Source organism: Mandrillus leucophaeus, unplaced genomic scaffold, assembly GCF_000951045.1.
Source record: "Mandrillus leucophaeus isolate KB7577 unplaced genomic scaffold, Mleu.le_1.0 Scaffold1197, whole genome shotgun sequence".
In the NCBI taxonomy this organism is placed as follows: Eukaryota; Metazoa; Chordata; class Mammalia; order Primates; family Cercopithecidae; genus Mandrillus; species Mandrillus leucophaeus.
Window position 1 is genome coordinate 374,365 of NW_012100287.1, and position 24,977 is coordinate 399,341.

At 38.3% G+C, this 24,977-nt stretch overlaps 1 protein-coding gene across 4 annotated transcripts in view; it reads left to right on the forward strand.

The window, feature by feature from the left end:
• Nucleotides 1-24,977, forward strand: part of ANO6 (anoctamin 6) — a 247,446-nt gene that overhangs the window by 105,709 nt on the left and 116,760 nt on the right. For all 4 annotated transcript variants that reach the window (XM_011967396.1, XM_011967385.1, XM_011967376.1 and 1 more), the window contains one exon: nucleotides 7,715-7,794. In XM_011967396.1, coding sequence (XP_011822786.1) covers nucleotides 7,715-7,794 — 80 coding nt within the window. The remainder of the gene's footprint in view (nucleotides 1-7,714; nucleotides 7,795-24,977) is intronic.

Consider the following 24,977-nt stretch of genomic DNA (forward strand, 5'->3'; position numbering starts at 1 on the left):
CTGAATTGCCAAATGTATAGTACTGGACCCTGGCCATGAGTAAAAAAATGTTCTGACCCTGACAAAGTTTACATATTCATGAATGACTTTTTTTTCCTTCTTTTTTTAAGAAACAGTAGCCGAAGTGGGAATAATTGTAGAAATATCTTTGTTGAGAAGTGGGCTAGGTGCAGGGAGGGAGGGAAAACTTCTGCCTTGAGATAGATGGGAAAGACAGAGAACTGTAACAAAAACTATCAATTCGAATTTGGAATTTGCATTCTAGAAATGATTAGAAGAGACTGCCACTTTTTTTGTTAATGTAAATATTAAGTCATTGAGTTTACTTGCCAGTAACAAACTGGGGTAAGAGACTGATCCATCCAGATTCAGATATTTCCTGATTGACATTTCTTTTCATTAGAAACAAGTAACCAACATTGCCCAGAACGTTGTAGTTATTCAAAAATGTTTGCTGAATTAATGTTATCCCCTTCTATGCTTAAATTTATTTTAATATTTTAAAAGGGAATGAAGAACAGGGATTGTCAAGGTGGAAGTCAGAAGGAAAAATTGGTGCCTAATGAGGCAAAGGATGGTAAAACGTATTAAATATTGAAGTGAAAAATAGTGATAGCCAATATTTATATAGTACTTAAGAGTCTTCAAGTCAGTTTCATATATATGTCAGTTAGCTTATTCTCCACAGTGACCTTCTGATGTAGGCATTATAATCTGCATTTTATTGCTGAGGAAACAGACTTAGCGTTAAGTGATGTGGCTGAGCCTCAGGGCTAGACCATGTAGCACTCTTAGGATTCAAGTCCATTGTCCTGTGTAGCAATACACAGCCAGCATGCTCTTGAAAGCGATGCTTCTGTCTTTGTGTTTTATTACTAACATTCTTTGCATTAATAATGACTGAGTGGCTCTATTTTAAAATTTTGTTGTAATATCACAAGGCCTATACTCTACAAGCCTACAACCTGTTGCTAATATAGGAAGTAGAATTTCTCTCACCTCATTGTTTACCAAAATATAGCAAATCCTGTTAAACTGAGACCAGAGAGGTATTGGAACCCCTTAGAACAATTATGACTACCAGAGAATGATGCAGGAGGAGCAGGCGGGCAGGAATAGACTCAGCTGAAGTGATGTGGGGAGTGAGACTGAACAGGCCCAGCAATCTGGAAAGCACGAAGTGACGAGAAATGGTGGGCCCTGTTTGTGGTTGCTTTTACTCTCTTTTTTTTATTTGTTTATTTTGTTTTGTTTTTGAGATAGAGTCTTACTTGGTTGCCCAGGCTGGAGTGCAGGGGTGCAGGGGCCCAATTTTGGCTCACTGCAACCTCTGCTTCCTGGGTCAAGCAATTATCCTGCCTCAGCCTCCAGAGTAGCTAGCATTACAGGCATGTACCACCACGGCTGGCTAATTTTTTTATTTTTAATAGAAATGGGGTTTCACCACTTTAGCCAGGCTGGTGTCAAACTTCTTACCTCAAGTGATCCGTCCACCTGGCTTCCCAAAGTGCTGTGATTACAGGCGCTTTTTAAATTTATTTTTATATTTATTTTTATTTTTTGAAACAGAGTCTCTGTCACTCAGGAGGCTGGAGTGCAGTGGCGTGGTCTCAGCTCACTGCAACCTCCGCCTCCTGGTTCAAGTGATTCTTGTGCCTCAGCCTCCTAAGTAGCTGGGATTACAGGCATGCGCCACCATGCCCAGCTAATTTTTGCATTTTTTTGTAGAGACAGGGTTTCACTACATTGCCCAGGCTGGTCTCGAACTCCTGGTTTCAGGTGATCCAGCTATGTGGTTGCTTTTAGAATAATGACTGGTGAGTGCTGGCATTCAGGTCAAATATCAGATGTATGCTGAGATCCGGTTTTCAGAAGTAGCTATCAAATGGAAGAAGAGTTTCAGGTACAAGACAGTGTGGCAGATCTCTAGACATCCTGCCCAATCTGGATATGTGAACATATCCTCATTCACAAGGTGATACGGGCCATTCCTTTGACATTTCTTTAGTTGTATACATTGACTAGATCACAGAATTCCTGAGGTTAGATTCTCTACCCTCCTTATCTTCGTATCTGTACTTACATCATCTAGCTCAATCCCTGGCACACGAATGTCTTTAGCCACTTGCCAGAATATTCTATCTGTTTACCCTGTGGAGCTTTCCCATTAGTTCTAATTGTGAATGCTATATAAATAAGTTTCACTACATTGTTTTTTTCTTTTTTTTCTTTTTTCCAAATTGTATTAGTCTGTTATATCTCTATCTGGCTATATTGAAGCAGTTATTTGCTGATTTTTAAAATTTATACATACAATACTATTTTAATTTCTTATCAACTTATATCTAACATCAGGAGTTCCTTGGATTATTCACAGCAGCTCAGGAGACAAATTAATGTATTTTAAAGGATGTGCAATTTTGGAATCAGACAGGTTTAGATTCCCATTGTGTCACTTTGCGTGGTTAACTTCATTTAGCTAATAACCTTAATTATTCTTCATCTGTGAAAACAGGGACAAAAATAGGATTAAATAAAATAAGATATTTAGAAGTACCAGGCACAAAATACTAGGTACATTTCTGTTTACGTTTCTTCATATCATTGAGTCTGTTACATGAACTTAATTTGTATTTATATAGTGCTTTATTTTTTTTTTTACGACATGCTTGTGAATTGTCATTTGTATCTTTGCCCAACTTTGTGAGATAACCAGAGAAAGTAATGTTATCACTAGCTTTAGATAAATAAACTTGAGAATAAGCATTGCCAGGGATCATGCAGCTAAGAAATTACAGAATCAGAACTTGATCCCAATCAATCCCCTTAGTCTATACCCAGTGCCCTTTGTGCCAGGCCCTGGTATACTTTTACTTGCTCTCTCTGTATATATTCACTATCTCTCTGATAATTTTAATGGCAACCAATCCCTATAACAGATGAGTTGTTGGACCCAGCCACCTGCCATGCTTAGTGCTAAGTTGGATAAATTGTGGATGCCTAATTCTGATTATCTTTATTCCTAGGGCACTACATATTAGGTATTTGGGGTTTTAATCATGAGTTTCCTGAGATCATTTTGTGTTTTCTCATAGATAATGGATTGTCTAAGTTATGAAATTGTAGACAATGGCTCTTTTTATTGGCCAGTTTATATAAGTCTCAAACAACTTTGCTGTATAGATTTTCTCTTTATTTTGCAATTGGGACAATGGATGTTAGTTATTCCATTTCTGATTGGTAGACAAGTAATCATGTGAACTGCAACTTTCTGCTGAGGCTTCCAGTGTTGTGTTATTAATATGACTGGGCCTCTAGAAATTTCTTTTGGGCCCTTCATTTTGAACTATCAAGTAAGTCAGAAGTGGTACCACCAAGGACTTTATTGCTTCAATTTCACGGTACTAATTGCATTGATAAAAATTTTTAAAGTATGCTCTTTATTTTTTCACTAAGTGTTAATGTAATTAATTCTATTGAATTTAGGAAAGGTAGCTATTTAGTGTGTTTTGTTTTTGACCCAAATCATCAATTATTCAATGTTTACCTATAGTAATCCAGTTGATAGTATTCTTACAGTACTTCATAAATCTGTCTAGTGTGGCACTTAGAAATGACACTAAAATTAACATTAATTATGTCTCAGGTTTCTTTCTTCAAGAAAACGGAACCTTGTCTGGTTCTTTTTGGCTTCCCTAGGGCCTTACAACAGTGTCTGCAAAAATATAAAGTGGATTTTGATGTTTGTTGAACCTGATTTTGAACTGCACTTTCATTGTGCATCCATGCAAAATCCCACTAACATATCAAGACCAAGGTTTTTGTCATATTAGAATAACTAGTTTTTAGTTTTCTAGTCAGCCTTTTGATGAACAGATAACATAGAGGTCCCGAATACTGTTGTTCCAAGTGCCGAAATTAAATGAACTAATCATGATGCCACTGAAGATAGTACTTGTGCTGTATAAGACTGAGGCATAGTGACAGTACTAAAAATACATTTCAACATATTACGTTAAGAAAAACATGATTTATATAAGGAAAGAAATGAAATTAACATATTTGCCTTTTTAGACTTTTGTCCTGATTCTGCTCATTTTAATACAGGCCCTCAGAGTCACCTTGATTTTGACTATTTTATTTTTGCTGAGAAATGAACTTTTTCAGTTGTGTTAGATTACCATAAATGAGAATATCAAACAGTAACTAGAGCCCCTCAGTAGTGGGAGTATAATTATCATAGTGGCCTCATAAATCATTTGCTTCCCAGCACTCTATCAGGTCATGAGAGCAATAGCTGTGGCTTTGTTCTACCTAGATGATGTTTCAATAAAGCCATTTCTGTTTTTATTCACTCAGATTTACAGTTTTTTCTTTGTATTGACATTAACCAGTGAATCTATTTGTTTCCATTACCAGCAGAATAACTAAAACTATAAATAGTTCTAATTTCTTTCACAAATCCATAGATACCGTTTATTGGATAGAACATCTGGGTAATCTTGTTTCTCCTCTGTCTTTAGGCAGAGTGTATACTTTCTTAAGCTTGTCCTTTCATTTAGAAAAAAGAAAAAAAAATCAACTTTAGCAGCTCTGTATGTTGACCTTAGATAACAGATAAATTGGGCATCTAATCATCTAGGAATCTAGATAAGGTGCCAAGTCACTCCATCAGATTTATAATACTGGTGTAAAAAAAAAAAACAAAAAAAAAACCAACCCACAGTATTATGTTTCCTTGTTTGCTGGTTCTGCCAAAAACCAAAATATCATAAATACCATGGATATAATTTCTTTAACATCTGTCTTAATACTATAAAAAGATTAGGTCTTTTCTTCCAAATGTAAAGCAAGCTGCCCAACACCAACTTAGAACACACTTATCATAGCCTAGCATATAAGCACATTTTAGCGAGTTTTAAAGATGGTCTGTAGGAGTGTAATTATCTTGGACAACTGTTATACTAGAATAACCAGTTTAGTATGTTACAACTCTCTTGGTGTAACAGACTATGCAGTGATTACTATAACCCTCCAGGAGTTCTCAGAGGCAAGCACCTTAATTTTGGCAATGGTTGCAGCTCTTCAAGCCTTTGCTCATCTCATCTGTTTTCTGTTTCTGCTTTGGTTCACACATAGGGTGTCCTCTAATGAACTCAGTTTTTCAGAAGAGTTAGAATCACTTGATTGTACTGTCATTTCTTCTGGCATTTCTTTTCAGTTCTTAAGTATACAAAGATGTGAGGTATTTTTTCCCCCAGATTCTGTGTGAACCTAAAATTGAATCCAGGCCAGGAACAGTGACTCTCATCTGTAATCCCAGCACTTTGGGAGGCCGAGGCAGGCAGATAATGAGGTCAGGAGTTCAAGACCAGCCTGGCCAATATAGTGAAACCCCTTCTCTACTAAAAATACAAAAAAAAAAAACTAGCCAGGTGTGGTGGCACGCACCTGTAGTCCCAGCTACTTGGGAGGCTAAGGCAGGAGAATTGCTTAAACCCGGGAGGTGGAGGTTGCAGTGAGCTGAGATTGTGCCACTGCACTCCAGCCTGGGCAATAGAGGAAGACTCCATCTCAAAAAAAAAAAAAAAAGAATCCAAATATTAAATTTCTTAGTGAGGTGCCAAACTTAAGTGTTTGGTAACTGAATTGGCTGAATTATTGACTGATACTTTGGTTTTGTAAACAATCACGTAGAGATCTCTTTTGATTCTGCCCTATATGTATGTTGAGATTTCTTCTTTTGGGTCACTGAATTTTTCTAGATCAGTAGGAACCCAGCCTTCTCTTCTGTAAAAGCTTTTAATGGATTAAGGGAAAATACAGTATGCATTTTTAAAAGTCACTACAAAGCCAAGATAAATCACACACAATAAAATTAAAAGCATTATGTATTTTTTCTTTTTGAGACAGAATCTTACTCTGTCACCAAGGCTAGAGTGCAGCAGCATGATCACAGCTCACTGCAGCCTCAACCTCCCAGGCTCAAGCAATCTTCCCACCTCAGCCTCCTCAGTAGCTGGGACTACAGGTGCAAACCAGCACGCCCGGCTAATAAAGAAGGTTTTTGTAAAGATGTCTCACCACATTGCCCAGGCTGGTCTCAAACTCCTGGGCTTAAGCACTCCTCCTGCCTTGGCATCCAAAGTGCTAGGTTTACAAGTGTGAGTCATCATGCCCAGCCAAAAGTAATTTTTTATAGTTTTATACTTATTCCATACTCAAACTCTCCAGTTTTGAAAAATAAGTCCTTTATAGCTGGTTTGTCCAAGTTAGGATCCAATTGAGGACCCTGTATTGCTAGTGGTTATGTCCTTTAGAGCTCTTTAAATTTGATCTCCCTTGTTAATGTCATTGACTTGTTAAAGAGGCTGAACCTATTGATAAATGAGAATATTTATTTAAACTTAAACATTAAATCTTTTAGTTTACTTAAATATTTAAGAATATCTCTTTACATTTATTCAGAACATTATTACATAGCAAAAATTCTATTCAAATTTTTCCACGTTAAAAAAAAAAAAAAAGTTATTTACATCTTGTTGGTTTAAACCAGGATCCAGTCCAGAACCACATGCTGCAAATGATTGTTAACCTGGAACAATTTGTTTTGTTCATGTCAGTAACTTGTTGACAAGATGGAACTATAGCATCTTGCAGAATGACCTCCCTTCTGGATTTGGTTCTCTATCCCTCTAACACTGCACTTGTCCAATATGGTAGCCACTAATCACAAATGGCTATTGGGCTTTTGAAATGTGCCTAGTCTGAACTGAGATGTGCTGTGAGTATAAAATAGACACTGGATTTCTAGACTTAATACAAAAAAGGTAAAATATTTTATGAATAGTTTTTTACATTGATTACATGTTCAAATGATAATTAGGGTAGTATGGGTTAAATTATGTTATTAAAATTAATTTCACCTGTTTTTTTTTTTTTTTTAATGTATCTCCAAGTAAATTCTATCTGGCTCCCATTATATTTCTATCAGATTTAAAATAGCCAGGCATGGTAGCTCATGCCTGTCATCTCAGCACTTTGAGAGGCTGAGACAGGAGGATCGCTTGAGGCCAGGAGTTCGAGACTGATTCGCCTGGGTAACATAGGGATACCCCAACTCTACCAAAAAAAAAAAAAAAGTTTTTTAATGTTTTTAAATTAGCCAGGCATGGTAATACACACCTGTGGTCTCAGCTACTTGGGAGACTGAGGTGGGAGGATCACTTGAGCCCAGGAGGTCGAGGCTGCAGTGAGCTGTGATTGTGCCACATACTCCAGCCTGGGTGACAGAGTGAGACCTTGTCTCAAAAAAATAAGAAAGAAAAAATTGCTACCCACCAAGGGACTCCACAGCAGTACCCTGACGTGTAATAGCACAAAGAACATCAGTATACTAAAGGGTTCCTTAGCTAGACTTTTGTAACATTTGGTTGCTGTGTACCAGCTAAATAATTTTCAGTGGTAGACCTTGCCTAGAGAATTTTAAGACCTAGTGTTCTACAATCCTGGCATCGTCTGGTAGATCCAATAGATGAAACAGCTGCTACAGATTTTTAAATATCTCTGATAGCTGAAAGGGTTAAATAATATAAACCTGTCAATGCGCTACAAATGCTAATAACCTGGTGCTGCTGATTTAAAAGTAAAGGATTATGTGAGCCAGTGCAAGTTCGTGCTTCATTTGTTTATATATTCATTCATTTGTTTTTAGTGTTGGAAAACCTTGGACAGACAATTATCCCCGATTTGGGATCACTGGAAAGTCAGAATGATTTTCGAACCCCGGAGTTTGTGAGTACTACTCCTTTATCTTAAATTTGTATTTGCTAGCTAAGAGATTTTTCACAAAAAATTTTACGAAAAACTTTTTCATAAAAGTTTTTTTATGAATGCATCCCTTCAGTGGCTATAGATCCTGCATAGATCTTATGGCAGGGACTGTGCGTTCAGAGCTCTGGTGTCTCTCGGGAATAGGTTGCTAAACTTGATTGTCTCAGCATCATGCTCTATAGGTTTGTTCTTCATATTGTTCATGTAATTTTAAATGGGAATTCATTTTGTAATAAAATAGCATCTTGTTTCTGAAACTCCTGTTCCATTCATTGATACCATTGCTATCAGTATCTGTTGTTAGTAACTCTGGAAAGCAGTCTCTAAGCATATACAGGTACATTGACCAGGGCCAGTCACTGGTAGCGAACATAGTCTACTTTCCCTTTCATCCTGGAGCTTTCAGTGATACAACCTACATGTATCTCGTAGGGCTAGGAATATTCTGTTGGTTGTTTCTACCAGGAAGGGAGCTAAATGCTCCCACTAAATTGGACTGATTAAAGATTAGCCATGGTTCCTACCCTTAAGGAATTAAAAATCTTATTAGATGCTACTGTGATTTTATTAATGCCTTGTTTAAAGAAAATTAAGCACATAGGATGCCTTGTGCAAAATATCCTTACTACTGAATAGATTTTTACATTAGGCTCATTTGGAGGGGGGGATGGGAACAATTGTTTCTGTGACTCATGTACCATATTATTGCACCAGATGTGTAGGAGAAACATGCCAGGATCCACTTACATTTCCTGATTTTTGTCCCTGTTGCAAATGGCCTACCACTTCAGGAATGCATAAATCTTTTTTTATTTGTTTTCAAAGTGTGATATACAATCACCACTCCAGTAATTGGCAGAGCACGATTGTATTATTGATAAAGACCCGAAAAAACCTCATTATGTGCTTTTTCTGTTCTTGCTCACTCTTTATGGATTGCCTAGTCAATTCAACCAAGAGTAAAGAAACCAGAGTGCTCTGGACTGAAAAGGGATGGTACATAAAACTGTATCCACAATGCCGTTTTATTTCAAAGTGTCGGACTCCTGTGGTGTACTAGCAGATTGCCTACTGTGAAAATCACCTGGATATAATAGAAAGACATAGTATTCAACGACTTTCCTATTATATTCAATAAGATTTCTGGTAAAGGGAAACTGTGAATGCCCACCAATATTCCTGCATCTTAAAGTAGCAGAGCAATTTTGTGGTTTTTCTGACTTTTGCAGTTAGAGACCGAAAGCAGAATTGACACAGACATTTCACATTTGAGTATAATACTGGTAGACACTCATGAAGCTGCCTTTTTTTGTTGTTTTGTTTTTGTCTCCTTTTGTTGATACTCTTAAAGCAACATATCTAATCTAAAAAAAAATGTGTGCAACAAGGTGTTGGTGCGCCTGGTAAACCTATACATGGTTCACACCAATTTCCTATGTGAAAATAAAAGTATTTTCCTCAGGAACAACCTTGAGTGTATTGCAGTGTTGCAGAGCGGCAAGTCTCTGCTGTGTTGTTGCCACAGATGAGGCAGATACACCGATAATCTTCCTCCACCTTCAGCATTAACTTCTTGAGTACCACATTTTCCTTTTCAAAGTGGAAGAAGACAGCTAGTCTAAGCTAGAACGACCAGGGGTGGAACTCCAGGCTCACAGAATACATTTACCTTATTGAAAGACTTGTTTTCACAGTGAATCTGAGAACACCCAAGCTGGAAGGAGATTCTTAGGCTAAATCCCCACTTTTTTATTTTTCACTCTCATGGTTACAGAATTACCGTTGAGTCATATTGTTAGACTGCAGTGATGGCATTGGAAACTGTTAATCACACAGTCCTGTATGTGTGGTTGATACCAGATTTCTATATCCTGGCTATTATCTTTCTCTAGTTATGGGTTCATAACATGTTCAGGAGAGAATCTGGGATTTTCTTGTGCTTCATAGATTTTCACACATCTGATGCTCATTAAGGCCACTTCTTTGTGTAACTGCTTGTGTTTTCTCCTTAGCATCAGCTTAACCAGCATACTCCCAGTTCCACAGTAAACATAAACTGCTGTCTCCATGGTAAACAAACAGAAGGTGTAGAAGTGGTGCCTTGAGAATAGGGTGCCCAGGGGAATCAAGCATTATATTTAAGGTCAGCTCTTTTTGTAGAGAGAAGCTTACAGCGTCAATGAAAATGAGTGGCTCCCATTGTATAGGCAGGCAAATGCCAGGACAAAATCAGGTAAGTTGATTCAAGCCACATTTTAAAATCAGAAATGGGTGTCACAGTACACACCTGGGAGCAGAAAGAATCCAAAGGCAAAGCAAAATTGAAAAAAGACTGAAAAGAGGAATAAAAGGAGCTGAAAAATCAATATTCTATTTTTCTCCATCTGGCATTTTGGAAGGTCCAACTGCAGTTTGCGGAGTTGAACCGAAAGAAAGCAAAGCCTAGTTCATGTTTACTCGGGCCTTATCCTCAAATAGTTCAGATTTTAGAAGGATCAAGAGCCTAGTGTTTTTATACAATGGGGTGTATTTATAGAGTTTGGCTAACAGGGAGACTAAAATGCTTATCATTATTAGTTCATTTCCTTCAGAATTTATGTTTTTCTTTCCTTTGAAACGAGGCCTGAGAGAACATTGCCAGTTGAATAGTCTTGGTCGCTGGCATCATAAGCACATTCAAGTTTTCCTTCACAGCTCAGGTGTCTCTAATGTGACTAGTTGGGTAAAGCCAGCACTGCTGTATATATAGGGTGCGTAAATCACAGTGAAATAAATGCTGCTGTGAACCTCCCACATGGCCTGGAGGCCACAGCCTGCCTTGCTCTTGGCACATCTTCACTGGCTTCTTCTCTCGCTTGCTGCAGAGTTTGTCCATTGATTACCTGGCACCTACATATTTGTGTTGTCTTCTCCAGCTCCTGCTCCACTTTGCAGACTGAGGCAAATAAGTTTAGCCAAACTATGCAAAAATGGTGAGTGGTAAACAGAGAAGTGAACATAAGGTGCGTGTGTTCTTGCTACCCCAAAGCTTATGAGGAGCTGGGAATGTGTTGAAACTAGAAACTGACATAGACACACTCCAAGGTAAGGTGGGTGTGTGGGTGAGAGTCCAGGTAAAAGGGACCCGGCAAATACTAGCATTAGAAAGTAACTTGATGATCTTGCTGTGGTGGGAAACTGTCTCAATCCTGGTTCAGTTTTTTGTTTAAGCACAATGAAATCTGTTTGATAACTTGTTTCATTAACATTTTATCATGAACATTTTCCCACACTGTTTTGTTTTTTCCAACATTGTTACTGTCTCTGACATTATTTGTTCAATATATTGATAAGCATAACTCATCCATTGTTACCTTGAAAGCAGTTAGTTCAAGGAGGATGTAGTCAGGAAAATGGTGGCATAGCCAGATGTTCTGGAACTATGTGAATGGTGACTATCATTTGGGTACATGGAAGAAAATAAATTAGGTACGTGATTACTCTGGGGAGGGGAATCGGTTAAAGTGAGGCTGGTAACTGAGTACCAGAGACTCAGATAACCTTGTAGAGTTCAGTCTTAAAAGTAGAGAGTGCAGAAATAGGCCGTGTGATTCAAACTGAGGATGGGGAGGTGTCCACATGGTGATGGAGCAGATAAATGTTGTTCTGCAACGTAGTTGCATGCAGGATATCCCACACTTCCCCCCAGTTTGCCCAATCCCAGGTCTGGTTAAGAGCAAAGGAGATCTAAGGGGCAGTCATGGCGGGCCCGTTAGACCCCAGGTTGATTCCAAGCCCCAAGGAGTTGAAAAAAAATAACTGGAGATGTAGGGGGAGCAGTAATGGTCAAGGCTATTTCTAGAAACCCTGACTCAGCTGACACTGACCCAGGAACTCAGATGGGCCAGTTGCCTGAGTACACATGGGCTGAGGGATGGGATGTGGGAAAAGATTCTGATCTAGCAGTGGTGAATCTGCTTGCAGCAAGCAAAGATACTGCCATGGATAGAAATCAGGTTGTGGTCAACACGAAAACACAAGGAAGAAAAGAGAAAGCCAAGGAATTATGTTTTATGATCTGAGACTGACTAGTAATACCCCCATTTTCCAGCCTTTCTAGAACTCAAGGTTTATATATAACCCTACTGACTTGAGAAGCTGGAAGATTCCCACTGCCTCTGATCTCATGCCAACCGAGGATGTTTTTCATTGCTTAGTCTCTACGAAATTTGGAATAAGTAGTAAGAATTTGGGATGGCAAAAGAGTATTAGGTTTATAATAGGATAAATTAGGGAAGATGATGAGCAACCACAGAATTTAGAAAGGCTAAATAGAAAAATAGACTCAGGAAGATGAAGATTAAAGGAGAACAAATATATGTCCCATTAATTAAGCATCATAGGTACACAGAGAGAAGGAAGTCTGAAGAGTAATTATCCCCCTTTGAGATTTTGTGTAACTGACTCTTTGAGGGAAGATACTACTTTATAGAAAAATATTTTTGATTCCCTGAAATTCAGTTTGATTATCTTCAACCATATGAAAACACATGTGATCCCAAGGAAGAGTTAAAATATTAGTTTACTAAAATATTCATTCGATATCTACTATTTTAGGTGAAGAAACAGAAAAAAAAATCCCTGCACTTGTGGAGCTAACATTTTGATGGGGGAGACATAAAACACAAAATAAACGTGAGATAATCCTTTAGAGAAAAAGTAGGGATTATGTGTGTGTATGTGGAGTGGGGGGTGACAGTTTTAAGTAGGGTGTTTAGGGAATATCTCACTGAGAAGTTGCCAAGTGAAAAAACCTCAAGGTGCTGCTGGAGCAGGCGCTTTGGAAATCTGGAGGAAGAGCTTTCCTGGCAGAAGGAGTAGCATAAGCAGAGGCCTCAAGGTAGGAGAGTTGGTTAGATACATTTAAGGATATGGAAGAACACTGTGACTGGAGTAGAAAGATCGAGAGAATAATAGATATGAGGACTTCATAGGCCATTGTAAAGACTTTGGTTTTACTCTGAGTTGGGAAGTCATTTGAGGGTGAGCCTTTGGAGAGTAAACTGGCAGATTTTGAGCAGAGGAGCAACCTGAACTGACCTGTTTTCATAGGATCCCTTGGACTGTCCTGAGAATAGATTATGGAGGAGCACAGCAGGGGCAGAGAGACCTATTAGACTATCTCAGGTATCCAAGGGAGAGATGGTGGTGGGTTGGTCCTGAGTGTTATTATGGTGGTAGAGGGACATACTCAAATTCTGAATACATTCTGAGGGTAGAAGCAATAGAATTTGTTGGTAGATCAAATGTGAGAAAGAGCAATCAAGGAATGACTCCAAGGTTTTGATCCAGGAGACTGTGGAAGGAGCAGTTTAAGGACAGGATATACAGGAGAAAAATCAAAATTCTGTTTTGGATATGTAAAGTTTGAGACATTCAGGTGGAGATGTCAGTTTACAGTGGGATATATGAACCTGGAGTAAGAGTTAAAGAGGGGGACCCAACTCCCGATCTGAGAGTTGTCAGCACACAGGTGATGTTTAAAGCCATGGGACTGAATGAGAGCAGCGAGGAAAGCAGTGAGATAGAATAGAGAGGAGATACTGGACTGAGCCGGGGGGCACCAGTGTTTACAGGTCACGGAGATGAGGAAAAATCAGCAGGACAGGCTGAGCCAGGAGGAGCCAGTGAGGTGGGAGGAAAGTGAAGTGCTTTGGAAGCCAGGTGAAGAAAGTATAAAGTAGGAAGGAATGACCAAATTCTGATGGTGATGCAGAATTGACCATTGTATTTAACAACAGGGAAAAGACCATGACAGGAAGGGTTTGGGTTGAGTGGTAGAATCCAAACCTTATTAGAAAGGATTCAAAACAGAATGGAAGAAGAGGAACTGGATACAGAGAATTTAGGTAACACTTTTGTGTGTGTGTGTGTGTGTGTGTATAAATATATATATATATTTATTTATATATATATATAAATTACATATATATATGATTACTGTGAAGAGAGTTTTAAGATGGCAGGAATTACTGTTTGTCAGGTAGTGGGAGCAGTTCAGTAGGGAGAGAAAATCTGATGACACAAGAGTGAGAGGGAAGAATTACTGGAATAATGTCCCTGAGAGGGCAAGAAGGGAATCCCATCTGCAAGTGGAGGGATTGGCCATAACTGTAGGGTCTGTTCCTTCTTAGAAGGAAGAGGGAAGCCAGCATATTGGGACACAGGTGAAATTAGTTCAATAGATTTGATAGTGGAAGATTGCTGAATCTTTTTTGTGATTGGTTTTCATTTACCAGTGAAATGGAAAGCAAGGCATTAGCTAAGATTGAGGGAAAGGGGATCTGAAGAGAGGAGAAAGGGATGAGATACTCATCTGGAAGAGTGGGAAAGTGAATGCACTGGGGAAATGGAATGTCATTGCTTCCAGTGATGAAAGCCTACTCAAGGGTGGTGATCATGGTCAAGGTTGGGTGGTTGTGTGTTTTTCCCATTCAAGTCCAGCTTTACGGAGCAAGTGTGGAATAGATACAGTTTGATTTAACCAATTTGGAGAGAGAGAGAGCAGGCTAACTGGAGAAACCTGGAAAAAGTTCTAGGCTTTCTGAGCTGGGGCCAGGGCCTGTGTGGGGCTGACGATCCTGAATTTATGGTCCTACCGCACTGCCCTGCTGTGTGGCTTTCTCCAACATCATTCAGACAGCGAGAATGCAGATAGCAGCCTTCAGCCAGAGTTGGGGCTTTGTAGATGGGCATTATGGAGAGTACAGTATTGGCAAGATGTCACTGAAACAGTGAGCTCTGGAATGTGGCCCTAAAGATGGAAGGGAAGAGAAGGAAGAAGAGGGTCGGCAGATTGATTAGAAAAAGTCAAGGGGCCCCTGGGGTCTTGTGAAATGAATAGGTGATAGAGTTGTGGTTAGAAAGAGGGATTCTTAAATAAGTGCTTTTTGAATATTTCTTAAATAAATGCTTCTTGAATTTTTCAGGATGGCAAGGGCCAGGGTAGGACTATGGCATTACTGCATGAAAGGGAGAAGGTGATTGGCAGTAAGAAGTGAGGCTACTGAGGGACCAGAGTGCATTGGTCATGTCGTGTCTCTGGATGCATAGGTCCTGGTCTGATGAAGGACACACAGTGAAGAAGAACATGTGAGCCTGGAATCAGAATTTCAGTGAACCAGGAGCAGCAGCTGGGAATTTGGAAATGATAGACTTGAGGAAGCTTTGGGGTTGTATTCTATTCACATGGACCTGAAATGAATTTTCTTCCAAGAACATTGAGGAGTAATGGTCTAGAAGTGGCGCTTGGGAAAAGAACATTAATCTTCTTTGCCCTGAGGTGTGAAAGTTATGAGAGAATCAGAGCCAGCTGCCCACAAGTCTACAAATTTTTGCTTGCAGGTTTTGTCTCAAAGTGGGTTCAAAGATCTATTTTCACCTTTCTTTTCCCCCCCTGAGTAGTCCAGACTTTGTTTTGGTTATTTCTGAAGCAACTGAATTGGTGTTGGGGCTACTGAGAAATATTTGGTCTATTTTATGCTCAATCCAAGACCTTTCTGGCTAATTCCAGAAACCCAACTAAAGTCCCAAGGTCTGCCCACAGACTTCCAGATCTTCAGGATCAGAAAGTCTGGGAATAAGGCATTTTAATAAGTCAAGCAAGCATTTTTTCACTTGAACTTACACTCTTTTGCCTTCTATAAACAAAGAAATACGATGACTTTGCCTTGTGTCTTTGGCCCTAAGCTTGCCAAACTAAAAAAGAAAAGAAACTCAACCAAAAAATAAAACCAAACAAAGGAACATTACTTTGGCAAAAGGACTCTGAAAAGGGGGAAATGAGATCAGAGATAAACTGACTAGTAAGAATTGCTAAGTTGGCCCATTTGCTGTGGTAGGAATTCACATGGCATTTCAAGGTTAAAAGCTTTTTGTGCATTCAAGAACAGAAGGTGATGGAATGTGCATTTTTGTCTGAATATGGAGGAATATTTATTTGCTCCATGTGGCTGATTCAAAAGCTAAATTCATGGATTTGTTAGGATTGGGGAGTATGAGCAAAAGTGAAGCAGTTCAACATGCGAAGATGTCATTTAGAAATTTTTTCAGAGTCACTTCTTTGGAATATAGAATGTTATTTTCTCAGAGAAACAGTCATAAATGGTGATTAAGTTGCTGGGCCCGGTCAGACAAGACCTGCTAAAGCCAATTTAACTCAGAAGGCTAACAAATGATCATTCTGTACTAATAATCCTCTTGAACACTCTAATCTTTTATTTTTTCCATTCTTAGCAAAAAATGTGAGTGTAAAGTGAAAGTCCTCAGTGAGTCCAGACTTGTGAAAAAATGCTTAGCATGATCAGAGAGATTGATTGATTTTTGAGTTATGTGAGATGATGAAGAAGCAGTGGTTGGCCCACAGTTTAAGGAAGTCAATTTAACTGTATGAGATGCATGAGAAAACAGCTTACTAGCTTCTATATTGCTTTTGTCTTTTCTGAAAGTGAACTTTAGATTGATAATGGTTAAAGGTCTGGTGAAGTCTACAGAAGCTCATGCTGCCCAAGAATATTTTAGAAAGGAGTATAATTGTTCCAAATGAGTTAACCAGGGCATTAAAAGCACTTGTCGATTTGCTTTGGGAAGTGCAGCGGTCGTCTCGAGGTGATACAGGGACTGGGACAGCTGCCAGAACCTAGTGGGGCAAATGTGACAGTTCTCAAAAAGGGGTGAAGTTAGGGTAGAAGTTGGGCATAGGCTAAATTCTCATAAATGGAGACACTGGAGCTGGAGCACTAATCTCCATATTCCAGAATGAGATGTTTAAGATGAATATTAGAAAAAAGGTCATTAGGAGCCAACATGATGAGTTCAATAAAATAAGTCATCCCAAAATGAATACATTACTTTTTTTTAATGGAGGTTATTAGACTGACAGAATAGGAGAGCACCACAGATATTTTTGTGTGTTTTGATTTTAGCAAGATGTGTGGAAAAAAATGTATTTAAGTACAAAATGAAGAAATGTGTGCCTGATGACAGCATGCTTATCTGGGCAATTGTTCTTAAAACTGTGGAATAATGGATGAAAATCAATTTCTAGAGGAGACAAAAATCAATATGAATTAAAGTAAATGCCTGCCCCTAATTAATAAATATCAGCTGTTTAAGTAATCAGCTATTTAAGTAAAGAGCATAAGAGCAGAGAATAATGATGGATCACATGAAATGACTGGGTATTTGGTTAATGAAGCTCCATGTGAATTGAGCATGTGATAACAATGTCAAAAGGTTAATGAAAATCTAGGTTGCGTTTGTACCTGTGTTCAGAATAAAGGAAATACTCGGCTTTTCCTGCTCAGTATTGGTAAAGCTACCTCCCGTTCTGAGTGCTGACTTTAAAGGGGAGCATGTTGAGAGGGAATGATCAGCATGGTGGAAGATCCTGATATTTAGGCAAGAACATGACAGCAACATTTCAATATTTATCAAGAGTAATTGGTGGATGGCATTGCAAAATGTAGCATTAAGAGCCATGAGGTATATATGAGCAACTAGATTTCATTTCAGTAGAAAGACGTTCTCATAATTAAAATACCTCACACCTTGGAGGAGATGAAATACAGATGAAATGGATAACAATCTAGCATGGAGATGATGAATGCCTGAACCAGGCCATGTCAGTGGGACATGGCAATTGGCAATTTCTAATTGATTGACTTGGTAACTGATAGAAAGTGGGGAATGAGGGAAAAGGAGGTTTCTGTGACGTCTCACCCCACTGAGTTTTATGCAGTTCGTTCATGTATCTGCATTGCTCCTTTTTTGTTTTTTTCCTCATGTAACATATTATCAGCAGCCAAATGATGTAATTCCTTTCTCCATATAACAGTATTTATTCTACCTGGTTTTATTCCAGTATTTCCAGAAATCCTTAGCTGTAAAATGTCTTGTGAATTCCCACCCCACAAAGTATCACATTTGAAATTCAGCAAGCTATCTGTTATCTGGGGAATGTCAGAATTAATTTGACAAAAACATGGGTGAGGAAAGCAGGGAGGTCTGGGCATTCTGAACAAAGATGTAATATCAGTATTTACCATGGAACTCATTTGATTATAAGTCATCTAGAAGCATAATCACAATAATGGCCAGGAAAGCCACAGAAGCAAAATAATTGAGTTAAAGTTGAGAGTTTGCTGGCAAATAACCTCATTGTCTCATGACCTAAAAAGCAGCATGGATGTAAAATGTTGTAATAAAAATTTAAAGAGAAAGACAGAACTTGGTGGGAATGTACACACGATATGAATTCACAAGATTCCCAGAATATTGAAAAGGAGAGACCAGTGGGATTTCAGCGTCTGCCATCCCTCCGGTATTTTGAACTCTTGATTAATTTGGAAGACTGAAGGGCTTTGGAAAGATGATTTGAAATCTTTTTATTTCTGAGGTCCCATTAGTTAACTGTAGCTTTCCTTATTTTAATAATAATAAAGTGCATTTTTACTATGAGTCTCAAATGTATTCCTCAAGTCTGTCTCTGGTAAGAAACTATAAATATGCTTTTACCCAGAAAACTCTTAATGGCTCCTTGAAAAGGAAAAAGCATTTACAGCTCCTTCTTCCGAGTCACTCTTCGAAATGTGGAATAATATGACCGGACGGATTATAATAACTCCCGAACAGCATCTTCATTAATTATAATGGGCAAACCAATAATATGGATCTTTAGGATATTAGCATGTATTATAATATATCAAGTCAAGACCATACTTGTAGCTGGAATAAAATTTGATTGCAAATTTGTGTGTTTTGATTTTAGCAGGATGTGTGGAAAAAAATTGTAGATTTTTTTCCTGACTTCCTTAAAATAAAAACAAATAATGAAAATTTTGACAGATCATTCAGTGATGCTAATGGTGTCACTACCATTTCATGTACTTTCGTCTGTCTTAAGTTTTTTTAAAAAGCAAATATACTATCTGTGAAATATGAAGGAAGAAGGTTAAAAAGAGGTGAATTAGATGAGGGACTTCTGAGACTTTGGAAGTGTTTTTACTTATTTTGAATTTTCCTTTTTTGTAGGTGAAAGCCATTTTAAAGGTTCCCCTCCTAGGAAGTTGAACATAAGATGGACTTCAGGGAATTAGAAGCCCTATCTTTCCATGCAACCCTGCTCTCAGGCACCTGTGGACAAGTCACTTTTCCTTTTAGAACCTGTTTCCTCATATATAAAAAGCGGAAAGATCAGCAGTAGATGTCCTCACTGGGGTGTTGTTCAGCGACTGCATGGTGACTGAGAAACATTTTAGCTATCTTAAAATGATGTTCATAATAATATACTGAATAGTCTTATCTAACACTTATGGATGCTTGTAGTTGGCCAAGCACATTACAGGGAAAGGGCTAGCTAGGATTGAAAAGGCCACAGCCCTACGTTACTCAGCCCTGCCATACCCTGTGTCATTCCCTTTCAAATGAAATCAGAGTGTTTTGGCATCAGGAATTAGTTCTATTCTTCTTAGAAGATCAGGCAAGAGCCTTGATGACTTGTGCCCCTGAGAAAGTACAGTTACAGACACTTCAGTACCTACCAAATTATCAACAGGTTGAGAATTAATCATACCCAGCAATATTATAAAATACCGACAGCACAACCTATCAATAAATATGTTGAGCACTTACACATGTTATATAATTTTCAGTGAACTAGAAATAGACTATTTAAGTTATGTACTATTCTGAATAAGCCACTATTAGCTTCACTAAATTTTGGAGTAAAATTTTCATTCAGTATATATTAATCAATACGCTTAGAGAAATACAAAGCAGTCTATCTCAGCATTTACCCACAGGGCCAAGAGTGGGCATACTGTTCACCTCAGTCTCCTGCATTGTCTTATTGTCTGACAAATGTTAGTTGTGCAGTTGATGCTGGTTGGTTGATTAAATGAAAGACTATAAGGCAGTGTGTTGATGAGTTCTGTTAGGCACTTAGGAAGTGCTAGAGGAATTCAGTTAGGGCTGTAGTTCTCAACCCTGGCTGTGCATCAGAATTACCTAGATCGTGCTTTTGAGATATGAAGGCCCAAGCTCCACTTTCATGTGCTTATCTTGGTCTTAGTAGAACCTGACTGTATTTATATAACATTTAAAAGATGACTATAATGTACACCCGGGTTTAAGAATCATTGCCTTAGAAAAATCAGGTCTGGGCTGGATGCCTATAATCCTAGCATTTTGGGAGGGCTAGATAAGAGAATTGCTTGAGCTCAGGAGTTCAAAACCAGCCTGGGCAACATAATGAGACCTTATCTCTACCAAAAAAAAAAAAAATTATAAATACATGTATACACACACACACCACACACATATATACATATATACACACATATACGTGTACATATACATATTTATCTACAAAAAATACATATATACACATATATGTGTACACATACACACATATATGTGTACATATACATATGTGTGTGTGTATATATATATAAAATCAGGTTTGTATTTTTGAAGGAAATGGTATGTAGCTCAACCTTGAAGACTACATTTTGGTAGATACTGAAATCTGTGCCAGAATCTAGCTCAATCGGGATTTTACCAGTTCTTTTGACTGACCTCTGGATAACGCCCACACAGATAATAGAGAATAATCTCCTTTACTTGAAAGTCACCTGATTCTGGATGTTAACCACATCTACAAAATACCTTTACAGCAACACCTCGATTAGTGTTTCACTGCATAATAAACGAGTACGATAGCCTAGCCAAGCTGATACATAACTATCACAGTGGATGTATTACAGGAGGGTGTCCAAATAGCATTACATGAACATATCAATGAAGATGGAAATGAGTGGGGTGTACCCAGTTTGCATTGAGCCTAGAGCTGATCTTGGGAAGTGAGAGGAGAGGATGTTGGAAAGATAATGTGGAATGTAGAAATGTTGGACTAAAGAGTTTGGGCTTTTGAGCTGAAGAGAGAAAGCAGCGCTGTAGCAGTGCTGTCCAACAGAACCTTATCTCACGGTGGAAATGTTCTGTCTCTGTGCTAACACAATAGCCACTGACCACTCTTGGGTATGGAGACAACTTGTGATGCAGCTATTGAGGCCAAAGAACTGAATTCTATTAATTCTTATTCATATAATTTCAGTAGCCATGTGTGGCTCATGACTACTGTGTTGGAAAGCACCACTGCAGAGAGAGTATTCTGGTGGGAGGATGTTTGATGAACTGGGGGAGAAGCAACGTGCAGGCAGTCCAGGTAGGAGATGACCATAATAGTCCTGGTGGGGACTGGGCAGAAGCAGGGAATATGGAAAGGAGAGTTGGAGGTGAGGGAGAAGCGAATCAAAGATAATCTTACATTGCCCGTTTCTCTTTCTGGCCACTTCTCTGCGTTTCACTTCCTGCCCTATGTCACCCAAGCACTTCCTATCCCTTAGATTCCTCAGAGCTGAGTCCCACTCATCTTTTCTCACTCACTCTCTCTCCTTCTCACACTCACTTCCTCAGCTTCCATGACGAGCTCTATGTTGACAACTCCCAAGTTTATCCTTTTCTTAAATCTTTCCTCTCAGCCCTGCATGCTGATACTGCCACATAGAAACCTCGGGGACTTAGTCTTTCCCTCCTAGTCTTTTTTCTCTTTCAGTTCTCTGAATGTTGATAAATGTAATCATCATCCTTTCAGCTGCTCAAGCCAGAAACCTGAGGCTCTTTGACACCCTATTGATAACTGAGGCTCTCTCAGCCCCATCCAGTTAATTAACAGGGTCTGCTGATTCTAAGTACAAATTATAGCTTCAATCTGTCGCTTACTTCTCATCTCCATTGCTAACCTCCTCAGGTAGGCTCCACCTTTCTTCCCTGGACTCATAGTCTTCCCATTACCACTTTTGCCACCCACTGAGCTGTTCTCTAAATAATTCCTTTAAAAATAAAAATCAGATTTATTTATTTCTTCTATGATGTGTAATGGAATTTTCTTCCCCTGTTAATTTATCTGCCACGTTACAGAATGTCACAGGATAAAGGGTTAATTAATTTCAGTTTATTTAATAATATTTATCCATTTAATGTTCCCATAGCCCTGTTGAGCAGATACTGTTGGGAAATATCACTAATAGGATGGCACAGTCTATATCCCTTTGAGGCATATATTCCAGTGAGAAAGACAGACATTAATCAAATAATTACACAAATAACTCGACAATTAAAGTTGTGAGAAGTGACATTTAAGGAGAAGTACAGGGTGTGCTGTGAGCATATAAGGAGTAAACCTAAGCTAGCTGCGAGGGAAAATCTCTATGAAGAAGAAAGGGAGTAAAGGAGATTCTAGGAAGAGGGAACTGCATGTACAAAGATAGGAGGGAAATACTTTTCTTCAATAGAATACAATTTAAAATGTTAATAGAATATAGAAACTGACAACTGCATTTGGATGGAATGGAGTCGTGAATTTTCTGAAACAGACTTAGTCTGTTACCACCTAATTATAAAACTTGAATAAAATGGTTTTCTTAAATACTTTTACATGTTACCTCAGGTCAATTCAATAATCTGTTGGCTCACTTTCTTAGGTGTTATAGATTAAAAGTAAGTATTTTTTCCTTCAGTGTTATATTCCCATTAAGATGATGTTATATGTATGTAAAAATACATGACATATATGTATTATACTATTATAACATGATGTAAAATTAAGAGTCAAAGTGGTATAAAAAACCAGTTCTAAATTTTTAATATTCTTACACTTCACACTCTAAATAGAAAAGTATCAATCTCAGAGTTTTCTTTTTAATGTGGATTTATCTGTTGATATCTACTAATTAGAACTTAAAACTGAGAAATTTAAAAAATATGTATTCATGTAAATACAACCAATACACATTAATATAAATATGCAGAATAACTCTTACAAAATAGAAGGGTGTCATTTTTTGTACATTTTGCAGATCTCTTTAAGAAAAGACAGCTGGATTCTTATATCTGCTTCTGCACTTAAAAGTTGCAATATATTGTTTTGGTTGAAGTACACGAAGATGATTCAGTCTTACATAGACAAGTAGTCAGAAAAAGGAAGCGTATTTTAAAGCCTTTTCAGATAATTGAGGATGTTCTCGGATTCCACAATAAAACTCAACAAGTGGTAGTTTATAAAGGTTGGTTGCAATGTGGAATGTTGAAACTGTATTAATGAATTTTCCCTACATGAAAAACTTGCCTTGCGTTTTGAAAGGACCTTCACCCAAGCATGATTTTTGCCACCATGCTTAGGTCAGTTGGGAGGTATCGATTCACTAAGTTAAGTAGATTTTACAAATGTTTACTCATTTCATTATAGGATATGAAAAAATCACATTTGTTAACATTACCTTCAGTCTCAACAGAAAAGTCATTGACTATTAGGAAGCTGTCAAATTCACAGTGGTGAATTTAATTGTCCTAAATTCTAATATTTGGTTGAAAACTTGTATTTTGTCACTAACAGTAAATGTTGTCAGTTGTTTTCCTTGAAATGACAGTTGCATGTTGTTCATTTTCGGGAAAGTATCTGCTAAATATTCGTCTGTGCAACCAAATTTTGTGTCAGTCATCTGTCAAGTAAAAATGGTATTCTGTGAGAAAAAAAAAAAAAAGGCAGTTTTAACGAACGCACAACTTAAAAATCCTGCAATCCCTTTCCCTTGAGACAATCATCATACTTCTGTGTTCAGCGGAAGTGCTGAATGGGTACTTCCATTTCTTCCCACAGAATATTAAAAAGACATTTACTCAACACTCAAGATTTAGTAAAGTTAGTACTTACTACTGCTCCATCAAGAACATTCTTAAGGGAAGTGACAACTTGTTTTTTTCACTGTGAGCATGTGGTGGTGAAGAATGCCTGCTCGTCCAGTCTGGTGCCAGTGTGGAATTGTGCTAAGGTGCTGGCAGTTTTACCCACCATGACTTTTGCACCATCACTGCATATGATAATGCAGTTAGAAAGGCAAATAGCATCTTAGTATTATAAAAATGGTTTTGACCCTGCAGGTCCCCCAAAAAGGTCAGGAACCCTCAGAGGTCTATGGAACACACATCCATTGGCACAGAGGGTGGTACAAGAAGAGAGAGAGAAACATGAACCCAAGTTGGTAGGAAGGCTTCCAAGGAGGAACTGAGCTGGACCTTAAAGGAGAGTTAAGATTTGGATAGGTGGTAAGGAGTTGGTGGTTAGGAGGGGGGGCGGATTTCAGGACAGAGAAACCATGGGAGCAAAGGAGTAGAAAGAGGAAGGACCGTGACGTCGTCAAGAGACTGATGAGAAAGATAGTTGGGTTGGAAGGTTAGGAATGGGGAGTAATAGTTTATAAAATGTGGCATATAATCAGATTATAAGGCATCTGAAAAGTTTGGACTTCCTCTAGAGGTTGCTAGGAGTAGCTAATGGTATTTGAACTCTTCTGTGATTTGCTGAGCATATTGGTTTAGGCACATCCTTCTGGTGGCAATGTAAAAGGTAAATTGGTGAACAGGAGAAACAGATGCAAGGAGACCAATGGGGTGTTAATTGTAACCTCATTAGTAGGGGTCAAGAGCACAGACTAGAACGATGGCAATAGATGGAACAGATTGAAAGCTAAACTAACTGCCTCAGAGGTGGAGGCAATATGAGAACTAAAGATGAAAAAGTCAAAGGTCACCTATATTTTATATTGCATAACCCCAATTGCTTGCCAAGGACATTGTCTATTAGGGAAATGTAAAAAAATTGGGTGCTTTTATATATGGTCCCACATAAAGCTTTATCCTTCCAAAAAATCAGAGTGCTTCCTTTTTTTCCGATAGCAGGACTATATCATTGAACATATTTTCCTTTTGCCTTGCTGCCAAGAGGCTTTGTGCCAGTTTGCATGTTAAGATCACAACAACTACAATTGTCTCAGTGGTTAGTACATTATCTTCCTCCTACCTTCTCTGGCTCTGATTCTGTTTATCATTCTTTAATGGTATTGCATTTGTTCTTCTTGACGCCAGATGTTTTACCTCTTCTTTTGAAAGAGGCTAGGAGAAGAGGTAGAATACAATTTAACAGCCCTTAACATATTTTATTCTTTTGCGGAATAAGGCCCTCCTCTTTATCACACTTTACTCGGAAC